General features: G+C 39.7%; 1 protein-coding gene across 2 annotated transcripts in view; it reads left to right on the top strand.

Moving 5' to 3' along the window:
• Positions 1-23,658, top strand: part of dgkb (diacylglycerol kinase, beta) — a 54,818-nt gene that overhangs the window by 8,173 nt on the left and 22,987 nt on the right. For both annotated transcript variants that reach the window (XM_086037813.1, XM_086037814.1), the window contains exons 7-20: positions 2,056-2,105; positions 3,324-3,398; positions 3,904-4,023; positions 4,905-5,022; positions 6,767-6,855; positions 7,347-7,463; positions 8,862-8,960; positions 9,889-9,990; positions 12,074-12,147; positions 13,971-14,045; positions 16,545-16,630; positions 17,236-17,325; positions 18,585-18,745; positions 23,528-23,592. In XM_086037813.1, the coding sequence (XP_085893939.1) occupies positions 2,056-2,105; positions 3,324-3,398; positions 3,904-4,023; positions 4,905-5,022; positions 6,767-6,855; positions 7,347-7,463; positions 8,862-8,960; positions 9,889-9,990; positions 12,074-12,147; positions 13,971-14,045; positions 16,545-16,630; positions 17,236-17,325; positions 18,585-18,745; positions 23,528-23,592 (1,321 nt within the window). The remainder of the gene's footprint in view (positions 1-2,055; positions 2,106-3,323; positions 3,399-3,903; positions 4,024-4,904; positions 5,023-6,766; positions 6,856-7,346; positions 7,464-8,861; positions 8,961-9,888; positions 9,991-12,073; positions 12,148-13,970; positions 14,046-16,544; positions 16,631-17,235; positions 17,326-18,584; positions 18,746-23,527; positions 23,593-23,658) is intronic.

The raw sequence follows: 23,658 nt of genomic DNA, 5'->3' as shown, positions 1-23,658 counted from the left end.
AAGCAACCCAAAACCAAACAAAACCAATAATGAATGAAAGAAAGCAATAACAATACAAGGCACAATAAACTTGCAGCGTACAAATTGTTTTCTTATTATTTATTAGTTTTAAAGTATTTGTGTACATGTATATATTTATTGTTCCTTGCTGTATTATCAATCTCATTTAGCATTTGAATAATTTATATGAATGAATTCAGCGATAAAGAAACGATTCAGACTGCCGCGTGTAGTTTAACCATGTAGATGGCGCACTCTGGTGGTCAATCTCAGAACTGCTTTGTTCTCTTGCCTGTTTTTTATTCTGCATATTTACGATTTTTTTTAAATTACATTTAACTTATCATAAAATATTATAAAAATAGTATTTAAGTACACAGTATAAAAAAAAAATCTTTTAGTTGTCTTTGGTTGTTTCAGCTTTTTTGATTGTTTACTTTCAGTTCCCGCGTTTTTTATGACATCTTCCACCTGTTGCTGTAACCATTTTACTTCCTTTAAACGCCAGGTTTGTAAAGATTATGCCTCCAGCTGCACTTTGCCATATTTAAATGTTTATCGATTTAATGTTTATGGATTTAATCAACTTTATTTTACGCTTTGAGATATTTACTTCCAAAACTGAATGGGATTTTTCTGTTTGTCTGCCATTATGATGGATGCATGTATGTGTCTATTAAATGACTCTAAAAAAAAAAAGGTTGCTCAACGAGCCACCGATCATAATCATGCATTAGGAGTGACCTAACGATGACAAGCGGTGTCCTAGTTTTCATCGCAATTTGGAAAATTCTCAAAAGGCCAAGTACACGCATGCGGTGTAGGCTGCTGATATTATAACAATTATTTACAGCCATAATAGTCATTATTTCTGCCTTATTTGCTATATTCTTATTTGATTCACATTGCTTTACATTTAGACATTATATGACTTCACTAAAAGAAGGCTTTCAGATTTCTTATTTTTAACATTTTGATTTAATAGTCATTGTAATTTTCATATACAGATTTTTTGTTATGCTGAGATTTAATTACTCTTTCGTGTAGTGACTGAAATCAATTAACTATGATAATTACCAGAGCTGGGCATTTTACTAAGAATTGAGCATCCGTTATTTGTCAACCGTCTGCAGCGTGGATACCCTTCCATCGTCCGTCATTCGTCTTTTTTTCCGGGGGTAAAAAAATGGTATACTGTATACTGTCCGCCTCTAATTTTAAACGGGCGTCCGTCGGCGATTCTGACTAAACTTTTACTTGGAAAATCATACTTATGGTTTGTCACTGGAATCGCGCATCTCTAAATGATCTGCTAATAAAGCTTTTGTCACAGTCGATTCAGTTTTGAAATTTTACGTATGTACCTAGATTATGAGAAACAGACTTAGTACTGTGTTTAGTGACACCATGATGGATGTTTCCCCTGAAGTATTTTATTGGGAATTCACATGCCAGGCAACTTGTAACGATGATATGAAATGCAACTTCAAAAGGCAAAGAGTTCATATCCAGCAGGGATCTTGTTAAAGTTTAAAAGTCTGTTTCTTTCTCACTAAATATGGCATTAACCCTACTAAACACACCAACTCCACTATGTCAAGATGGAAGTTTGGATTGAGCCTTTTCATCTATTTTTTTTTTTAATACTGAATTTTAAAAAGTGCTGCAATTTTGGTTTCGTAGTCCAATAAATGTTTTCACATGTATATCCACTTTAAAAAGTTAGCAGTTGCGTACATGTTTGTATTTTTATTGCCTGTTTTTCCTCCCTACAATCACTTCTTTGTAGGAGCGTTGACTTTCTCTTCCCAGTGTGGACACCCCAAGAAAGAGGCCATTATCTCCTTGTTATGGAGACTTTCATGGGTGTCAGCAGTTAGCTTATGCAATTCCCTAATCATATGAAAGCCATCTATATGCGCATCATGTTCTTATTTTTGTCATCATCCCTTGAAGAGTCAACCGCAGTGATAATTGTGAATAGCTTGTGGAACTTTTAAAGAGTTATGTAAGCACACGATGTGGATAACATCGGTTCTCCCCCTCTCCACACAGTTATGTTTCGTCTCTATGACACCGATGGAAACGGCTCTTTGGACAGCTCGGTAAATATTCGTTTTCATTTTGGATATACTGCATGTATTATATTACGTAGTATAACACACTAATCTATCTATTTAACTGATGTTAGCAAGGAGCACATACTGCTATCACGCTAGCTTGCAATTGTCTAAAATGGCTGCTGTATTTATTGATCTGTGTCTGTAGAGATAAATTATGGCTGTCTACTTTGTCCATCTCATTATCTGAATTTGGTTGTCTAAAATATCTGTGGGATACCATGTGCTCATCTACTATTAGAGATGCAATCATACTGATAACAGTATTGTGTCAGTACTGTACATCTGTACTGTACTCATACTCAGAAATATTTTTTTTTACCACATTAACGACCTTACATATACCTTCAGGGCTGGAGGAGTAGAATAATTTGACGGGATAATGCCAAAATGAACCGCTTGTTGCTTAATTAAAGAGACACTACAATTACTACAGTGGTAACATGACATTCGTATAGTTATATCTCCACCATACTCTACGTTCTTGGTCATCTCTTATCTATGCACTGTACCCCTTTCCCCTGTACATAGTGCCAGTTGCCACTGAGTGAAACCTATGCCATGTTCAAGCAAAAAAAAAAAAAAAAAAAGTGTCTCGCAAACCCGCTGAAGAATATTCCAAAATTAAGTGGTACACATTTGTGAATGAGAGAAAAATGAAGACTGAGGGTAGCAATTTTGTGTAACAACACTCTTGTGAGGGTGAAATTGGAGGCTTGGAGAGACAATTTTGTATATCCCATCATTAGTATCCCATTCTTAGTATCCCATTATTAGCTCTCAATCCCACTATTATCTCGAGTGGGGAACGCAAAGTGCCTAACCCCCTCTCCCCCCAAAAATCCACACAGATATCAACTAAGTTTTCTCTGTTCATATTCTCTCTGTTCTTTGAAATAATGCGTGTACCTCTGATTTCAAATGACACTCAACATATTACAAAAGATCATCAAGTGACCCAGTGTTGAACTTTGTAATAATGTCAGCTGTTCTGCTTCTCCCTGGAAAAAAACAACAATAAACACTGTAATTAAGACACTGAGCTCTTCACACCGCCTCAACTGACATTTCCAACCTGTTATTATGTGTCCCCCTCATCAGCCCATGTACAACAGCAGCTTACAAGGCCAGCTAAATACTGTCTTTAAATATATCACCGTAGATACTGTACATAAATGTGTGCTTGTGTGTTTATGTGCGCAGGAACTGGAGCACATCATCTCGCAGATGATGCATGTGGCCGAGTACCTCGAATGGGATGTGACGGAGCTCAAACCCGTAAGAGGCCGATCTCCAAATGTGTTTTCAAGCTAAAATGGAACTTTATTGAAAACAAGTTTATTTATTTATTTATTTTTTACATAACCTTAGCATGGGCACTCTTTTCTCATGAGCTTTTATCATCAGCTGCTCTCACTATACAGTATCATCTGCAAATGTCCAATCAGTATTTTCATTCACATATTTGTATTATATATTTATTATGGGTTAGGGTTAAAAAAACAAACAAAACGTATACGGTATAGATTTCAGTTGGGATATGCTGAAATAGGGGAAGATTGCTGTGCAAAATTTGACTTTAGTGAAAAACAATGCACATGAATTGTAAACATATTCCATTTTGAAATATAGTACAATACATGGAAAAATACAAATATTATTAAAAAATAGACCTTGATTTACACCATACTTGGTGACATGAAGAGCTCAACTTGCAGGAACTTTTCTCCATTTTCTGACTTTGTTTTCTCCTCATGTAGCATATCAATTGTTGTATGAATAGATCCTGCAGGAAATGATGCAGGAGATCGACTATGACCGCGATGGCACCGTGTCTCTGGTGGAGTGGATCCAAGGAGGGATGACCACCATCCCACTTCTGGTCTTGTTGGGTCTGGAGACCGTAAGTACACAAAGGCACCTGTCTGTGAATACGCACACTGGCACATACTATTCACCCCCCAAAAAATTACCATTTGCAATCACAAATAGAAAGTGGGGTACCCTTTTAAGAATATGAGTGCAGTTCAAATAGTATACACTAGATGGAGGCATTTGATTAGATTCTGTGGAAGTTATTTTTGGTTTCATGCAGTGATACTTTTCCAAGGATGTTCCTATTAATTTAGGTGACAAGTGCTACATTTAAAACAAATTATATAGATATATGTATGCTTTTCTAATGCTAAAATGTCTCAGAAGCTAAACTAACTTCACTTGAGATCTAGTTGAGAGCATCCTTGACAACTTATGTTATGTCATCAGTATTAGACCTGTTTTGTTGTTATGATGAATCAAAGACAGTTCAGTGAGTGGGAAACATAGAAGATATTTTCGTATACTTTAAAAACGATAATGAAAAACAAATCAGGTGCTGGTATGTTCTGGGGAAAAAAAAAAAAAAAAGAAATATATAAAATGACCCAGAAGCTTAAAAAAAGTTGAATTTTGCATCTTGGATCAAAATTGCACATTTCAATTTGACACAGAAATTGTAGTTCTCTATCAAGTTGTCTTTTGTTGTCATTACGGGCTTAAATTGTCCAGTGAGTCCACTCGATGTAGCACCTAACACATGGAAGACATTTTACAATCACTTCTGGATCCAGTGGAATAGAATGGAAAAAAAAAAGTGCAGTGCCAATGTTTAGCTTCTCTGTGTATTTTCTGCAACGGTGAACTTAATTGCACTTAACTGTGACAGCAGTAAAACCCAAATAAACGGAATGCTTATCACCTTGCAGCTACTTCAACTCTGCTAATGGTGTGTGTGTGTCCATGCAGAATGTGAAAGATGACGGTCAGCACGTGTGGCGTCTGAAGCACTTCAACAAGCCGGCCTACTGCAACCTGTGTCTCAACATGCTCATTGGCCTCGGCAAGCAGGGACTCTGCTGCTCATGTGAGTGGAGCTGCTCTGAAATAAGCTCACACGCACACTCTCAACCTGCCGCATTCCCATTAATAAATGACCAATGTTTTGCTACAATTTCAAGTTGGTCACTTTTAATGTGATGAAGCCACATTTTCAATCCAACTTTTTGGACTGACCTGTTTTCTTTATTTTACTTACTGGTATTGTCATGCACTGTATTGTATTGACCACCTCATTTCCTTACATACACAATGAGCCCAGGGTATGTAAAACAGCCTTTTTGTATACGCACCTGCAATGGGGCACCAATACCACAGACAAGCAAAGAAATAGCATGACTTTTTTAGAGCACTAATATGAATACATTTAATGAACAGGGAGTCCTAAACAATTTGACATCATTTCGCAGGCTAAGCATTTTGGCAAATCCTCAAATTTTTATGGAATGTGACATACTAAACACATAAAATCTGTACCGGAATATCAATAGTATGACGTTCAAAACCAATTTTCAAGATCGTTTCTTTTAAAAGGATGTCACTTTTTTGGGGACAGCCTGTATGTTTGATCAAGAACCTAGAAGATTTTCGCAAAATGTAATTATTGCGACAGAGGTTGTTTCTATTGGCAGATATTCACATTTGAATAATAATAATAATAATAATAATAACAGTAATAATAATAATAATAATGATTATAATAAATCAATTTTAAAAGTCACTGACTTTATCACTTGCTATTATAAATAAGTTTAAAAAAAACTTTTTATCAATGTCGCTGATCTAAATGGCAGATATTCACCTTTGAATAGTTAAAAAAATATTAAGTAAATCAATTTTCAAGTCAATGACTTCACTGGTAGTCATTCACTTTTACATAAAATGTAAAAAAGGAAAAAAAAATTCACTGCCCTAATTATCAGTTATAATTATGTTATAATTAATCATTATAAATATATTTAATTATAATTTTCATTTACTTTTGAATATTAAAAGAAAAAAAGGAAAATAAATCAGTTTCTAAGTAAGTGACTTCATTTGTAGATATTCATCTAAAAAAATAAAACTTTAAAATGTTACTGACCCAATTGGCAGGTATTTACTTCAATAAAAAACACAACCAAAATTGAGGACTTAATGATCACATATTCAGTTCTAAAATTCATATCACTAAATTAGATAATTCAGTGACTTCATTGCCTGATATATAAGAAAAATTAAACAAATGATTAATAAATAAAATCAAGTGGCAAGTATTGACTTTTAAATACAATTATAATACATTTTATTACATTTTATTAAGACAATGACTTCTTTGGCATGTGGTCACTCATTATTTTGTGAAAAATAAACACAAATTGCCAACTTCTGCATATATTCAATTTTAAGTAAGAAAAAAACACTGCTTGTTTTTAAAATTGCACTTATTATGATGAATACATTTACCAGTTGGCACAATGTAAACATTACTGATGTATTGTACCTAATAATGTTGAATAAAATGTGTACAGTCGGTTTATAGTGTCCTGATGCATGAAAGGTGTGTTTTAGCCAACACATCAAATTAAGTGGAACATCTTTTGCAAGAAATGTTCTTTATAAATACAACTGACGGACATGGACGTGAGTCTAAAATCAAACAAGACACCTCTCCAGTGGTCACGCAGCTTCAGGTTGACACAGCTCACTTTGTTTACGCATTCACCATCACGCTGCACAAACTCATAACAAAAAGAATTGTTTTCCTCAATGCGGTTTGTTGTTCTCTCCAGTCTGCAAGTACACGGTCCATGAGCGTTGTGTAGCCCGCGCGCCGCCCTCCTGCATCAAAACCTACGTCAAGTCCAAGAAAAACACAGAGGTGCGTCCAATTGGAGTGCGGCGCACTCGTCGGCGCGCTCGCGTCTTCCGAGGGCCCCGGTGCGCTCTTATTGCCCACTTAGCATTGCTAATTAGCAGCAGCAAGCGACTCATCTACAGACGTGTTTGCTTTTCTTTTAATTGTTTTGACACTTTATTTTATTTTTTTTCGCACCCTGTTTTCCGGTGGTGGAAAGCAAGAAAGCATAAATACTGCATTACTTTTATTGAACTAGATTTTTCAGATATAGGAATTTCGAGAGATTCGCGATGGCCACCACGCCCCTGGCGAAAACACAACCTGACCTACATGTTAGGGTCTATACCTTTTTTTTTTTTTTTGACTGCTACTGAAGAAAAGGAGTATAATCAGCATTTACTTTTTACCAACCGCTTTTTAAAACAAGTATCCGTACTTCTACTTAATTTTCGGGTGTTAGTACTGTACTTTTGCCAGCTATGCTTTTTTTCTCACTGTCACTCCCCCTGCAGGTCATGCACCACTTCTGGGTGGAAGGGAACTGCCCCACCAAGTGTGACAAGTGCCACAAAACCATCAAGTGTTACCAGGGCCTAACTGGGCTTCATTGTGTGTGGTGTCAAATCACGGTGAGGGCACGCCATCACAAGGCCACTTTGTTGTTGTTGTCAAGAGTTTGATATTTTTATTTAGTTATTTATTTTAACACCTCTTTGCCAATTTACACTCACACTAGAAAACATGTTAACTGGCTGTGTGAGGGCAACAATATGCACACAAGTAAAAAATGGAGTACAATTACACGCAGTAATAATTAGGACCGGGACTGTAATGCATTAATTTAAACTCAGTACTGCGGATTGAGTTTAAATTCGATGTAGAGAGACCACTCTACACTTTTTAGGTGACCCCTGATGGGATGAGCCAAAAGTCCAAAGAACAACAACAAAGAAAACTCAATGCCTTTTTGATTTTTATTCCTTTTTTTAATTAGTAACTGCCTCACAGTGAAGAGTGTGGAATCCATTTTGACTTCATATATGGTTCTTTGCCCTATTAAAACATTTTGTTTAAGGGCTTTTACCTGAGGGGATAAGCCAAAAGGATAACAACAACCCTCATCCCACACATGCTTTAAACACCTGTAAACTTTTAAAACAGACTTCCACATATTCAAACACACTTTTGACAGTTTTCCTTCGTGCCTGTTTTCATTCCCTGGCATGCACAGTTCTCCAAATAAGCGGGAAAGCGCGCTTGCATTAAGTGAACTCAGAGTTGAAGTTTACTGTAAACCCGATAAGTAAAACAAAAGAGAGTAAACATTTGACTAATTTAAACACCAATTTGTTGAACCAAATGATGCGATTTCGTCGAACGAATGTTTTCTAGTTGAATACTAACACACAATGCAAAACTCTAAAGACAGTGTAATGGAAAATTGCATAATTTAATAATAATAAAATAATAATAATAAATAATAAATCTATAATTCTTAACCTTCAAACAACTGCTACTTACACATGCAAAGAGCATACAACAATATTATTTCTCTGTTCTGTGAATGACTACTACTATTGAAGCTTATACAGTAGTTGGGGACCTTCACTGCCTTTTCTTCTCGCTGTAACTTGCCTGTACACTGAAAAAAAAAAAAAATTAAAACAACAATCGTTTAAAAATCCGAAATGTAGCCAGGATACAAATGAAGAAAAAAAAAGTCATCACTCATATGACTGTGGCCCAATTTCCTCAATGGGCATTGAGTGTCATCAAGTTTGTTGTGAAAAAGGCAAGTGAAGACTTCAAACCTAAGCTATGGTCTAACATGCACAGATGACAGAAATGCCTTCACCTTGATTTGTTTTGACACACTTACACTATAAGCACCTACAGGACTTTGGTGGAACAGCAACGACTGTCATTTAACTTTATGTATATGTCAAATGTAATTACTAATCCTCTAAGTTTGTTTTACTAGTACTAGAAAAAAAAATAATAATAATGAATGGCATGACATCTTGCAGCTCCATAACAAGTGCGCCTCCCACGTGAAGCCCGAGTGTGACTGCGGACCTTTAAGGGATCACATCCTGCCGCCCAACTCCATCTGTCCCGTCGTCCTGGTGAGACCCCACTTTTCTTTTTCCTCGGTCTGACACTTTATCAGCTGTCTGTCACTCTTAAAAAAAAAAAAAAAAAAGAAAAATCACATTTTGTCAAATCAATGTCAATCTAAACTGTATTTCTTACTAGGGACAGAACAAATAAACCGACTTCGTAGTGAAGTAGAATTTAATTTTCAAATTTTTAATTTTCAAATCGCAAATTGGAAAACAAACAAAAAAAAAACCTGACATAACCACGCCATGAAAGCAAACTCATAATTAACTATAAAATGTCTTTTGTTTGCGTTTGTCACTTCCTGTTTCTGTTTTGCTCGCTTAACAGTCCATCAGAGTGAGCAGTTGTCACGACGGTCGACGCCATTTTGCATATTGAACCTGGCAAAAGCTGCTCGCCAATAGCTCATTCATTCATGTCATATCGAAGAAGCACAATTACTAGAAAAAGATACAACAATCTCTTAATTTGTCACATGCACTAAGATGTTGTATTTTTACATTTTTAAACATTCAAATGACTGACCGCTATATTTGAACACAAGTAGTAGCGACACTTGCAGACAGAGCATGCAGCAATACTCTCAGGCATGCAGTATGTACTTCACCCTCGGGGGAAAAAAATGACGACCGTAATATTATTGCAGTTCATTTGCAACGGTCTTCTTTGGTCTTTCATCATCAAATTTGGTGCACACACTAGAATTGGCCAGGATGGAAGTTACATTCATTTCAATGGGGAAATGTTTTGAGTCACGGAACACATTTAACTAAGTCACCAGTCCTGAACATAGCATCCTAAATAATAATAAAAAAAAAAAATCAACATAGCATCCTAGAAAAAAATCGTTGTGCAGTATCTGAGTCCTTTCCATGTCACATTTCCATACGTACAACTAATTTCTGGATGCGTGTCATTGTTCATTTGCAGGAAAGGCAGTCCACGCTGAGGAAGGACTCACGGTGCAGCCAGTCGAGCCGTGGAAAGGTGCAGAGAGCCAACTCGGTTACGGTGGACGGTCAAGGCCTGCAGGTGATGTACACACACACACGCACACGCGCACACACACAGCCTCTCAGAGGCTAACACGCCACTTCTTTAGGTACGTTGATGAGTGCCAATATGAGAGTTTAGGGATATTACGGTACGGCATAAATGATTGTGAATTATTTATTATTATAATTATTATGTTATAAAAGCAAGGTTTCTATTTGTTTTCCAAGGTTTGTATATGTTTATTCAAGTGTATGTGTGTTCAACTTCACATTTAGCGATTTTTATGACTCAAAGTGGTCGCAGTCAGAGTGACGGTTGCCCTCAGAGGTTGGGGTTATAGCTGTGCAACCAGATAAACGTCTAATCTCCTCATCACATCCTCATTACATAATTGCCCCGGCATTTGATTATTATTATCAGATGTACCCACAAATTGACACTGTAACTGATTTTGAAATCAGGGAAAAGTGAAATATAAATCCTCGTAGTTGGTCCCAGTGTTGTTGCCTTATGACCATCTCACGCTATCATTAAACTGACCAAAGCACAACAACAGCACAATTGCTGCTTTTCCGTCGCGATGGCCTAAGCCATAAAACAAAATGTGCACGATTTGTTGACTTTTGAGTCGCACGTGAGCAGCTGCGAGCGGCTCCCTTATCCCGACTTGTCCTGTCCACGTTCCTCTCTTGTGATATCTGTCAGCCATTACGGCGTCCGTGGCGACTGCTCGTCTAGCAACGGCGATGATGAATCGCATCCCGCGCCACATCCGTCTCTGCCCCTCGCCGGCTAACCAGCGTAATAATCAAGATTATTATTTATAATTACAGGAAGTAATGGATCACTCCCGGGCTGGACGGGGAGCTCGTTAATTCCCCCCTCGGCCTGCTGGGATAGCAGACAAGGGAGAGTTAAGCACTTCATCTGTGTCAAGAAGGGAGGAGGTGGGAAGGGGGCATGACGGCGGCAAGGGCCCCATTCAAACAAGGGCCGGCGGATTAGAGCTTGTTTGGGTTGGCGCTCTGCGAGCTTCGGCCCGCGGCGCTCTCCGAGACTGGGAAGCGATTCCCCGACGTCAGAGCAGACCAAGCTGCTGCCAATTAACACGCGCTGACTAATGAGTATTGCGAGTGCAGTCAAACCTAGCTAGTCGCTGATTTTAGGGACCTGGATCCAATGAAAAAATGTGCAAATGGTCGACGCACCTCCAAAACGTTTTTAGAATTGACTATAGTAACAGTTCAAACCTGAACTCAAGCCCAAACTATGATCCCGAAACACTTATTTTACAATATTACAATTGAAAATACAGTGATACCTTTATTTACTGTAACCCAATTTACATGTGCAGTGTTCCCCCTGTGATTCGTTTCTGATTGAAACCTTCCAGGAACTACAAGTACCAGAAGTAAAAGTCCCTAGAACCTTAATTAGAATAACGTATCATTCTGCTCAATATTTTTTTATTTCACAAATCGCCATCTCAGAGGGATGGAGATCAGCGGACATTTTACAAGGTTATCTTGATCAACAGTTTTGTGTAATGGCCTAAAGCAATGATGTTAGAAAGCACTTTGTAAGTTATTATGAATAGTTATAAACCAATAACTGCAATCGTTAACTCGCTTTTAGGTAAGTTGAATGTACTGCCACACTTGAATATTATATCTAGTACACAAAATATAAAATCTTTGTCAACCCAAGCATGTATGTTTTTGTCAAGAAGATATAAAGTGGGATTATGAACATACACAAAAAGTGTAAATCCAAATCAGGCCGATCCGTGTGGAACAGCTTCATGACATTAGAAAATTTGTATGATATGCCGTAACAAGTTTTTGTTTTATTTTGTTCAATAATAGCAAATTTTGTTGCTCATATTTTAGGTAATGGCAATTGCGTTTATCTATTTTTTTTATTTTTATTTCTCTGAGATTAGATTAAGGCTACTATACCAAGGCCTTGTGAGCTCCGTACAGTTTTCAGTGGGTGTGATGTAGCCGCGCTGCATGTGCGTGCTCAAACTGTTTGAGGGGATGCATCTTGAAAGTGAATTCCCGCGAAGCATCCTGCAGTCTCCAAACACCGACGCTTTGTTTTGACATCTCCCGTTCAGATCACGACAATAGAGGGCACTCATCCGCTGCTGGTGTTTGTCAATCCGAAGAGCGGTGGCAAACAGGGAGAGAGGTGAGTACACAGTTTGTTTTGACAAAAACACCAAAACGCTCCACCGGCTCTCCCTGCAAAGCCTCGGAAGACCTCAGTTGTTTGTGCTGTTATAGTTTGGGGGATATCAAAGATTTCATAGGTCAAGCTGAATTAATTTGCTCTCAATAATGCCACGAATAGTCTCATTTGTTCATGCTTTGCTTAAAATGGATTGGGGTGTTCCGTGTTTTTTAGCTACTCTAACTTCCATGCTCCACCCACACACAAAGAAGAAAACACTTTAATTTCTCACAATTTAGTCTGAGTCTGTCTTTTAAGGGCTCACGGAAATGTTCAAAATGAACCTAAAATGGCAGCTACAAACCAGGATGGACGACTTCCTGGTGCCTTCTCGGGCATGGCCTCTAGAGATGTTTTTGTGGGTTTGCGCATAATAGATATGCCCGCCAAATTTCATGTGGCTCAGTTAAACTGTCTCAGACCTTGTTGAGCTAACTTATTACAGCTTTGTCTTTTATGGTGAGCCGTCAAACTTCGCTTCTCCCGCTTATTCGCAATGACGACAACTTAAATGTTTTGAAATTTAGTGTTGGCCATCTGTCTAGTATGTTAAAATCTGGTAATAATGGGACAAAAATGTCCTGGATGAGCCCTTTAAGTCTCTGTAGGGTCCCCGGGATTGGCCAAAATGACACCCTAATGGCTTCCTCAAATCAAAATGGTACACTATATATACTTAGTGTTTCTCATCAGGTAGTCTATTATTGGAAGACATGGCTGCCAAATTTCATATGAGTCAGTTAAACTGGCTTTGTGGGATGAATTAAAAAAAAACAACAAAAAAAACAGACATGCGAGTGCAAATATAGAAGGTTTTTGAGTGTGGAAGAAACATCCAAAAGGTGGGCTACGAAGCCCAAGGATAATAAGAAACAAAGCAATTTAAAGACGACCTCTGCACTGCATCCTCAGGCTCTAATAACATGTAAAGCAAAGAGTGTCATCTTTTAGCTCACGTTCACCCCCTCCAATGCTAGTGACCCCTTCCTCACCACTGGGCCCTCTCTGTAACTCCGGGCTAATTGGGTTATTACTGAAACATCATCACTCGCCCCTTATTGCGCCGGCCCCCCATTTGTTTAAATTATGAGATCAAAATATGACTTCAGCCAGTTGACATAATGAAATTGGAATTAAAATGAATTAGTCTTTCTAATGGCTTCTCCTCAAAGGGGTCTCAGGGTATGTCCCGTCCCGTCCCCGCCCCGCCCCGCCCCGCCCCGTCGCCGGCCAGTCCGTCTCACCGCGTCACACTGAGGGGAGCGACTTGCCTTAGGGCCCATCGTCACAAAGACAAGTCATGGACGCAGTGTCACATTGATGCCATATTTGGTCATGTGACACTTCTGTAGGACGTACAGGAAGTTCATGGAGACATTGTGGTCTGCTCATATGACACTTATGCAGGATCCACTACAAGTTGAGTGGTACATTGCTTCATTTGGTTATGTTACATTTCTGCAGGATCTACAGAAAGTTCAGTGTGATGCTGTTGCCTTATTTGGTTATGCAACATTTCTTCAGTAGCTAAAGAAAAAATCAAAGGGACTTTGTTCCCTTATTTGGTCATGTAATGCTTTTGTGCAAGTGTACGTTCTGCAAGTTCTTGCCTTGTTTGGTCGTGTAAAATTTCTACAGGGAGTTCAGTGTGACATTGCGTTTTTTGGTTATGACTTTTCTACAGGAAATTCAGTGTGAGGATGTTGCCTTATTTGGTCACAGAGCATTTCAACAGGAACTTTGGTGTTGTTGCCTTATTTGGTCATGTGACACTTCTGCAGGATCTACAGGAAGTTCCAGTACCTCCTAAACCCGAGACAGGTGTACAATCTGGCTAAGAATGGACCCATGCCCGGGTAAGTACTGCAGCCAAATATCCATTCTAGAGTTCGAACCTCCACCAAGGCAGAGCAACCTAAACATGCTTGTCTGACTTGTTTGATTGGAAACTCATAAAGTGCAAGGCCATACTGTTTCAGTCCACCTCCATCTGCTCGATTGGGTAGGTTAATGCACTTGGCCCCAATTCAAACAGATTGTAATGGTGAATAGTGAAAAGAAAACCTTTTTTTCCACACTTATTCTGATCCTCACGAAAAAGTCGTGGATTTTTGTGGGATGGCGGAAATGAAATAATTAAATTTAAGGCGACAAAAAGGCTGCAAAGATTATTCAAATACTTTATTAAAATAATTCCGTTATGGAGGCACGGCGGGTGTCCTGTTAGCACGTCCGCCTCACAGTGCAGAGGTCGTGGGTTCGAATCCGGCCCCAGCCTTCCTGTGTGGAGTTTGCATGTTCTCCCCGTGCCTGCGATGGGTTTTCTCCGGGTAGTCCGGTTTCCTCCCACATTCCCCCCCCCAAAAAAAAAATGCATGGTAGGTTAACCGAACACTCTAAATTGTCCCTAGGTATGGTTGTGTGTGTGAATGTTTATTTGTCTCTGTGTGCCCTGCAATTGGCTAGCAACCAATTCAGGGTGTACCCTACCTACTGCCCGAAGACAGCTGGAATAGGCCCGTGACCCTTGTCAGGATAAGTGGTTTGGATAATGGATGGATGGATAGAACCACTACAAAAAATGTCTAAATAAAATCCGTCCAAAATGTCAACATTTTAGGATCATTTCACTCTTACAAAAGCAGATAAACTGCAATATGTCAACAACAAGACAGAGCTACTAAATGCTACTTCTGACTTGTTTTTGTCAAGAGGAAAAAACATCCTGAGGGAAGTCATCGCCACAAAAATAATTTTGAGAACATTTGCACCGTTTGGCAATACAAAATGTTCATCTTGAAATGCGAAGAATTCCATAATATAAATTCAATGATAGAACATTTCTTGTGACACAGGAAAGAATTGCCGGGAGGACGCAGTTCAAATCTCATCTGCTTATTATTTTTTGTTTACAAATGCAGTGACATTTTGCATTGCTCATGCGTAATAACCAGCATTGCATGCGCGAGAGGCCTCCAGTGCATACGTGTGTCTTTGAGACGACATGTGATCCGGCATACAGATGAGGAGCTAGACGAGTGGCCACTATGACGTTTCCAGACGGCGGCCGTCTGTGATTAGGCCATGAATGTTTGATTTCCATGCGTCGGGTTCCCCCTCTTGGCCTTTCGGCATCTGGCGATGGCGTCGCTGTCGTGCCGCTGCGTTGTTTGGCTTCCATTAGCTGAGCCTCGGCGCCTTTATCAGGAAGAAAAGTAGAGCGGCACACGCCACATGCAAAAGGGATGCCGCCTCTTCGCTTTCGTCTTCCGTTACCCGCCCAAAATCCCTTCTCCAGAAATTTCCCAGTGACCTCACGCCACTGCATCCTGGTTAATATTTTCTCTGGCGCATTAGCGGAGTGGACACTGCTGGCCGCGCGCACACCCTGCTCCTGTCAATTAGCTCCCTGGCTAACGCAATAAGCGCAAATGAAGTGTTTGCTTCTTGCTCTTTAAATGGGCCCAAAGTTGCCTTTCATGTGCGCGGCCGTCTGTTTGCCCCTTTAATGCGGTTTGCCCGTCCCAGTCGGAGTGTAATTGAGCGAGTCATTTAGCCGCCATGCGAGCCTTCATTCAGTTAGGCCTTTGTTATTGTGAAGGAACGGAAGACGTCCAACTGAACATTGGCCGTTGTGATCCGATTAGGCCTGCACCAGGCAGCAGATGAGTGATCGGCAATTTTATTATTATTATTAGAAGGGGCGAAGTGGCATGGTGAGGACTTGTCAAGGGTCCTGATGTACAGGCAAATAATCTGTATCACTAACTATAATAAAAATCCGTAAATAACATGCAATTCATTTACTTTATGACTAATAAAGTGTTGTAACTTAATACAAAAAATATACTCCTGCAGGCATTTTAACATAGACTCTTTCACACTCTGGGCTTCTTTGGATTTTGTTTTAACAAAAAACTTTCCTTTCTTATCCCAGCGAGATGACCCAGAGCAGCAACACATAGCAACGGAGCATACAACAATACTCACAGGCATATATTCTCTCTGCTCTGTGAGAGCGATGACTGGTACTGGAGCTCAGTTGGGGACCTTATCTACCTTTTCTTCTTCCTGTTTTTTACACTGCATCTCTCCCAGTAGAGCTCGGTCCTGCCTGGCATGTTGTGGCACAAAATGATACTACATTTACGCCAAATTTGCACTTGCCTATATAGTGTAAAAACCCATAAAAACAAATGTTTAAAAAAAGATACAATGGGAATGTAAACGGTGAACTGCGATAAAGCGGCAGGTCACTGTATGGCCTTGGTGGAGGTCACTCAACCTATTCTATTACTGTGAAAAAAACAACTATAACATTTTCCCACTGTAAAAGCTCTCCGCGTCCCTCGCAGGTTGAATTTCTTCCGAGACGTCCCCGATTTCCGGGTGCTGGCGTGCGGAGGGGACGGGACGGTGGGCTGGATCCTGGACTTTATTGGTACACAACCAATTCCAGTGATTTAACAGGCTGCCTTTTACTTTGTATTTACGGCCCTCTTGACAACATACACAAGCTTAAACACTCCATTTCTTTTTTTTGGGGGGGGGAAAGATGTCATTTTCTTAAATCAATGTTCAAAGCTCACATAATTGTTATTGACTCGAAGCAGAAACACACTTGATGGTGTGTATGTAAACACTTCCATTAAACGCGAGCGTGCGTGTTCAGGGGTGGTTAAATGGGATGATGAAACAATATATTAGTCATCATTTGCACCATTGGAAAGAAAACATAGAAAGAAGATGAAGGAATCACCCGCTTGTATTTATTTGGCCACGACTACGTCTTGACTTGAACGGCCACCGAAAAAAGAATTGCCTCAATTTTTTATCAATCAAAACAAGAGCGAGGTAATAAGAGGGAATGGCTGTTGGACAAAACGTGCCTCTGGAAATAGACCACCATGTTGTTTACGTTAACTAGCACCAGAGCAGTACTCAAAATTGATTTTTTTTTTTTTTTTTATTCTTTTCGGTCCTTTCTCTCACTTTGTTGTGATTGGTTGCCAGGGATACAACTTTACAGTATCTCTCGTTTTCTAGACAAGGCCAACTTGGACCGGAACCCGCCCGTGTGTGTACTTCCGCTCGGCACAGGAAATGACCTGGCCAGATGTCTGCGCTGGGGAGGAGGTACGGAAAAGAAACAAAGCCACAGAACAGAACCACCCAAGTCTATGTGCAAGTACCCTGTTGAAATTAAAGCATCCCCATTCTTAAAAGATCAAATCACTCTGTCAAGATGCTGCATATTCGTCCGGTCACTTCTTTACCAGTCAAAAGATTCAAGAAATCTTCAAGCTAACAATTTTGTTACTGCTTGAACCAGTCTGGAAGTTTGCAGACTGTTGTTAGTTAAAAGCAAGACTCACATTTAAGTACTTTAAAGTGGAAGTCAACCCAAACATATTTTTTTCAAGAATATGTTCTATTGCAGGCCCATTAGTTGAAACAGCATTCCCATTAAGAGTTACGCAGAAAAATCCCCCCGTTTTTAGCTGTCTCAGGGGGCGGACATTTTGTCACTTCTGTCCACTGAGAATGACATCACAAACGCTCAGAGCTCAGATAATGACCAATCATGGCTCAGCTTCAGAAAACATTTGAGCTGTGATTGGTCATTATTGGTCATACTGGTTTTCCCCCGACTCGTTCATTGCCAGATGTTTTCAAAGCAGAGTCCCCCATATTGTCAGCCATCTTAGAACAATTTGACTGGTCTTTAAAGACCCACTAGGGTTCTACATTAACTACATTAACGACTGTGTCGGGCTACCCAAATTTCAACTCTTCTCAAAAATCCGCGCTGATCTCAAATCCAAATCGATGCAACGCGGCCATTTAGCCGCATCTCTTCGTTATTACGGTGGTTTACAAACTTGATATTCACAGAAAAACTGTCTTCAACACCCACCCATTGAAAAACGCACTTGATGTTTATGTTCGTCTATGGCAATTAATTGTAGGATTCCGGTTACGAATATCTGGTACGTTGTCATTTCACCACAATAATGACGTCATTAACAGTGCACAAGTAGTGTTATAAACTATTTTTATTGGACTAATGAGTCAACTACAGTATATAACATACTATATAAATTTCCCAGTAAATAGTTTAGGAAGTAGGGAATGATGAATAAGTGAACGCAGTTGCTGGCTTTGGAATCATTTAGTCATTCCATATTTTTTGTGTTATTTTTAGTTAACAAGAAATCTAACTATATAATAATTCTTATAAAGGTAGGGAGTAGGGAATGAGTGAATGATTCCCAACACACTCACTGTCTTTCTCTTCCCGGCTAGTCATAATGTTCAACGTTCAGGTATCATTGTTTCATCAAACTTGGACTAAAGGTTGAACACTGTGATCTTTTTCTCTTTCACGTTTGGAGGCTACGAGGGGGAGAGCCTGCTCAAGATCCTGCGTGACATCGAGAACAGCAGCGAGGTGATGCTGGACCGCTGGAAGATTGACGTCACGGCCACCGACAAGGAAGAGCGGGGTGACCCGGTGCCATACAGCATCGTCAACAACTATTTCTCCATCGGAGTGGTGAGTTGCAGATTCAGCTGTTATTATTTTTAGGAAATTGGTGACAGCAATTCCTTCCATGTGGGCCTAAACACCGTGAGAAGAACTGCCCTAAATGTACAACTTCAATTATAATACAAGTGCGAACGATACAATACATGACTTTCACCCACCCCCCTCGAGTCCCCCATGGCAGATAGCAAACATGGAATATGCCGGTGGTGATAAAGCATGTTAACACCGCATGGTTCCTTTCCAGAACATAAATACGCTATGTACATAATGACACTGATGTCAGCCATTACTGATTAATTGTCAGGGAGGAAATATAGTCATTGACATTTGCAGGTGGCAGTGCAGTGCAGATGTATGTGATGAGTAGCCACGCAAAAAAGTCTCAAGACGCCGAAAAGACACAGGAAGCCAGTCATTTTAGGGTCACAAAACCCCACCATGAAACAGGAAATGTAGCTCCAAAAGGTCAGAGCTTGTTTTGGTTTTGAGCTTTGAATTTATTTAGAATGTCTCTCATGTGTAGACCCACAAAAAAATATTTTTCCAGGTGTTCTTGAAGAACAAACTTCTGTTGGAGATTTTGTCCACTCGCTACCAAATTTGAACCATGTACAGTATATTTTATAGATAGTTCCCAGATTGAAACCAATAACCATCTATCTGTGTAATCTGTATAATGCTAAAAGAATAATGCTAATTATTTGCGCCTGTACAAGCTTTGGCTCCTATAGCCATTATAAATTGCGCAGCATCAGCCAGCGGGCGTGATGATGGCAAATGAAGTTGTTTGTGGGGGATTAAGAAGACTTTGAGCTCTCTATAGATTTGAGTGTCATATATTTTCTGACACATTTTGCATAAATGTTTGGGAAGGGTGCGGCAGGCAACAGTAAAGATTAGGCAACAAGTCAAGCTAATAATTACCTCAGAGATTATGCTGATGGAAATAAGATTGTTTCTATAATGACACGGCCCAAATCAAAAGATCAGCAATCGGCAGTGCTAACCATGTAGCTTCATCACACACTACACTACACACTTTTGTATCCACAAAAAGGATATGGCCCTTTTTTATATACACTAATAAATATATTTGTGTACGACCTTGCCCCTTTTTCTTTTTTGACACTCCAAAATAACTTAGTCACTTCACTTTTTATGCACACTTTGTGCATACTAAAATGGCATCCGATATATGTGTATGTATATATCTATATATATATCTATATATATATCTGTATATATATATATATATATCTGTATATATATATATATATATATATATATATATATATATATATATATATATATATATATATATATATATATATATATATATATATATATATATATATATATAGATTAAAAGAATTAACCTTTTTTCCCCCCAGATTCAACATGACATGCAATGATTTCAGGGCTGGGAGACAGAACTAATCAGGGCGTGCTCTTCGCTAGCATAATGCAGTCAGTCCGCTAATGACCGCGGCACGTTCCTGTCGGCCGACATTACTCTCCCCGCCTGAAAGGCACATGAAAGCGCTGGGGCCCTGCTCCTAATTGGACTAAACCTTGAGCTATGAGAGGACATTACACATGTCCCGCATTAATTCCCCTGCCACATTTTTACACTGGTAATTATTTGAGGGCAGTCTAGCAGGTGACTGTAAAGTGTCTTTTAGTTCATGGTACAGTGGGACCATGACTCTTGAGTGCCTCAAGTTACAATTACTTTGTCGGTTTTATTTATTCTTTTATTTATGTTTCCTCATGTTACATGAAGCAAATTGGAGTTACAGGTGAGCTTCAAATATGAAGTGAAATCGGAAAAAAATGAGAAATGGCCAGTCCGACACCACTGTACTTAGAACTAACATGATTGAACACTATTACTGTATGCTGAAAAAATATAGTCATAAAACAGCAGAGAGACCAATTATAGAACTTATTTCTTTGATGGGACACTAAATATTCGAAAAAATGCAGTCAATACATCTTGTGTACTATTCAAACTATGTTTCTGGTATAAGGTGTTTAATGTGAATAATAGAAGATGGAGTGGAGCTGGTGCGGCGAAGCTTAAAGTAATCAAGTGAGGACGCTGACATTTCCTTTAATTCACACTTCTAAGTGTCGGCCACAAAATGCTGGCAAGGCCTTTGAAAAAAGAGGCTGAACTCAGCAAAGTTGTCTGGCTCGATAACAATTTTGAGGAATACGGAAAGCGAGTTAGCGCAAACTTTTTTGGGGGGCTTGTTCCTCTCAACCCTCCCTTTCCTCCATCACCTCCTCCTCCTCCACCCTTCCAACGATATGTTTTGATCCACCCCCTTTTTGAGTGGCACTATTGAAACACAAGGAGGACCCCCTGCTAGTGCACAAACTTAGCAGAAGCCAAAAGAGGAAGACAAAAAATCAATGGCACCTCTTTTTCTTCTTCTTGATGTCTCCTCAAAAAGACCAAAAGAAGTGTTTTGGCTGATTCCCTGCAGACGCAGCAGACGGAGAGGTGAGATGATGGATGTATCTGAGGGAACTTGATTCTCTTACAAACAAGACAAGAGCAGCCAGCCGGGAGGGAGTTAGTTAGCTAGTTAGTTGTCTCCCCGTTGGGTTGAGACGTTGACAAGAAACACCAAAAGCTTCACCGCGGCGACTTAAGGAGGTCAAGCTGTTCAGCCAAGCCCGCGTGGATGACGCCGACCTCTGCGGGGGTAAACTTTTCCACTGCAGGGACTTTTCGCCAGAATTTTAAGAGCACGGCTATGTTCCGACCACTTGGACAAGTGTCAAGATTTGGTTTCAGAGTTATTTATATGGGCAGTATGGTGGATGAGTGATAAGAACATCTGCCACTTCTGAGGTAGGAGTTTGTACCTCGTCTCTTGTCCAAAATCAGCTGGCACACACTCCGGAGGATAAGAGCGATACAAAATGGATGCTGGATGGCTGAATTGTTATTTTTCTGGGACAAAAAGAAGACCCTGTTCTCAAAGTGTCAATTACCTCATCTCTATAGAGACTCTGTCTCAAAGGTTCCTAGACCTCTATATCGGTGTTTTTGAACCTTTATTGAGTCAAGGTATGAAAAAGCTCTGTATCATATAAAATGTCCCAAAAATGATGTACAGCACCCTCCATGAATATTGGCACCCCTGGCCAAGATGTGTTAAAAGCCTTAAAGCAGAGGTCAACCCAATTTCTTCAGAGGAGAGGACCCACGTTGCCGGATCATTTCGAGAGATTGTGCAAAGAGGAATGGTCTCTCTTTCTGTATTCTCCCTACTTGTGAAATCTTAAACGAGAAGATTAGGTGCCGTACATACCCGCCATTTTGCACGGGCTCGCCCTGCTGCCAAAAGCGAAATATTCGCAAGTGATTTCACGCCCACCCCCGTAAAATTGCTAAAAAGTTGAAACCGGAAATACCGTGGAAATACTGTTCAACATATACTTCCTTGACACCAATTCCTATTTTCTTATGAACCAGGGCGGAATATATGTGATTATTCAAGTTCTGGTGTATCAATAGTATACATCAGGGGTCACCAACTCCGGTCCTCGAACGCCCCTATCCTACATGTTTGAAATGTTTCTCCAACGCCCCTTTCCCATAACAGTACAAACTTGTACAATACTTGAATGGTTGTGACCACAAGGTCTCTCATATTTGGATTAAGTCGTAAAACAACTGCGACGTTAGTTGGAAAACATTGCAGTCTGCATTCTCCTTTGCACAATCTCTCCTCTTTCTTGAAAGGAATAAACTAGAAAGACGAGCCTATAAAGTCTTAAATGTGGCATCCTTAAACTGACGGAAAACGTATTTACTACATTTTGTGACATCCCAGCAGAAGATTCAGTCTTTTTGATCAAAAGCTGCGACAAGTAAACTTGCGAGTAAACCACCAACCCCCCCCCTCCAAGTTTGGTTTCTTAAATGGTCCGAGCAGAAGGCGTGGTGTTAATATGCCAGTGAAGTGTCTGTGTCAGTCACACTTCTCTAACACATGCTATGTTAAAACCCAAAAAAAAAAAAAAAAAAAAGTCTCTTTCGGTAGAGCTCACACTTTTCCTGCCTCTAGTCTCCGGCTTCTGCCCAGGAGGCCGTGAAAGCGGGTGAGAGGGCGGTCAAGAGTGACAGAGAAGAAGAGGTGGAGGAAGGGAAGGGAGGAAGGTTTCCACGGTGTCTGTAGCCTCCTGGAGCTGTGATTATTGGTGACGTGTGTTTGGTTAATTAGCTGCTAGGTTGGCGGAGCCTCCGTCATCAGGCCTCTCCTGACGATAGCGCTCCAACTCTCTTCACACAGAGGTGTAAGCGCACACCACGTGGTGCTCTCTTAATGAGCAAGACGTTGCCTAAAATATCATAACGAGAAGATCCATAATCAAACAATTTGCTACAATAAGCAGGCGATTCATTGCACTGCTTCCCAATAGTTACCCCCCGTTGAGTGCGGGAGATACAATACAGACAGATGGTCATGAGAAACTAACCATGCAGTTTTATTTATATATATATATATATATACTGTATATATATATATATATATATATATACTGTATATATATATATATATACTGTATATATATGTACATAGGTAGATAGATAGGTAGCAGACTTTTACGATATAGCTGGATTAGTGTGGTGGCTGTAGAAGGAACACTAGTGTAAACCTCACGTTCACATAAATGGTAATACACTGCGAAAATTGCTTCATAATATTTAAGAAATGTGTTTGCATAAATCAAGCGTTCTTAATGAAGCGTCTCAATTCCACTTTGCAGGATGCCTCCATCGCACATCGTTTTCATGTGATGAGGGAGAAGCACCCGGAGAAATTTAACAGCAGGTAGGTTAACATGCTTCTTTTAATAGCCTTCCCCAAATTGCCACATTTTTCATTATTCCACATTTT

The sequence above is a fragment of the Filicampus tigris genome, chromosome 8, assembly GCF_054856515.1.
Source record: "Filicampus tigris isolate MCC_2025a chromosome 8, RoL_Ftig_1.0, whole genome shotgun sequence".
Classification (NCBI taxonomy): domain Eukaryota; kingdom Metazoa; phylum Chordata; class Actinopteri; order Syngnathiformes; family Syngnathidae; genus Filicampus; species Filicampus tigris.
The sequence above is the reverse complement of the archived record's forward strand: the minus strand, read 5'-3'. Positions and strand labels throughout refer to the sequence as shown.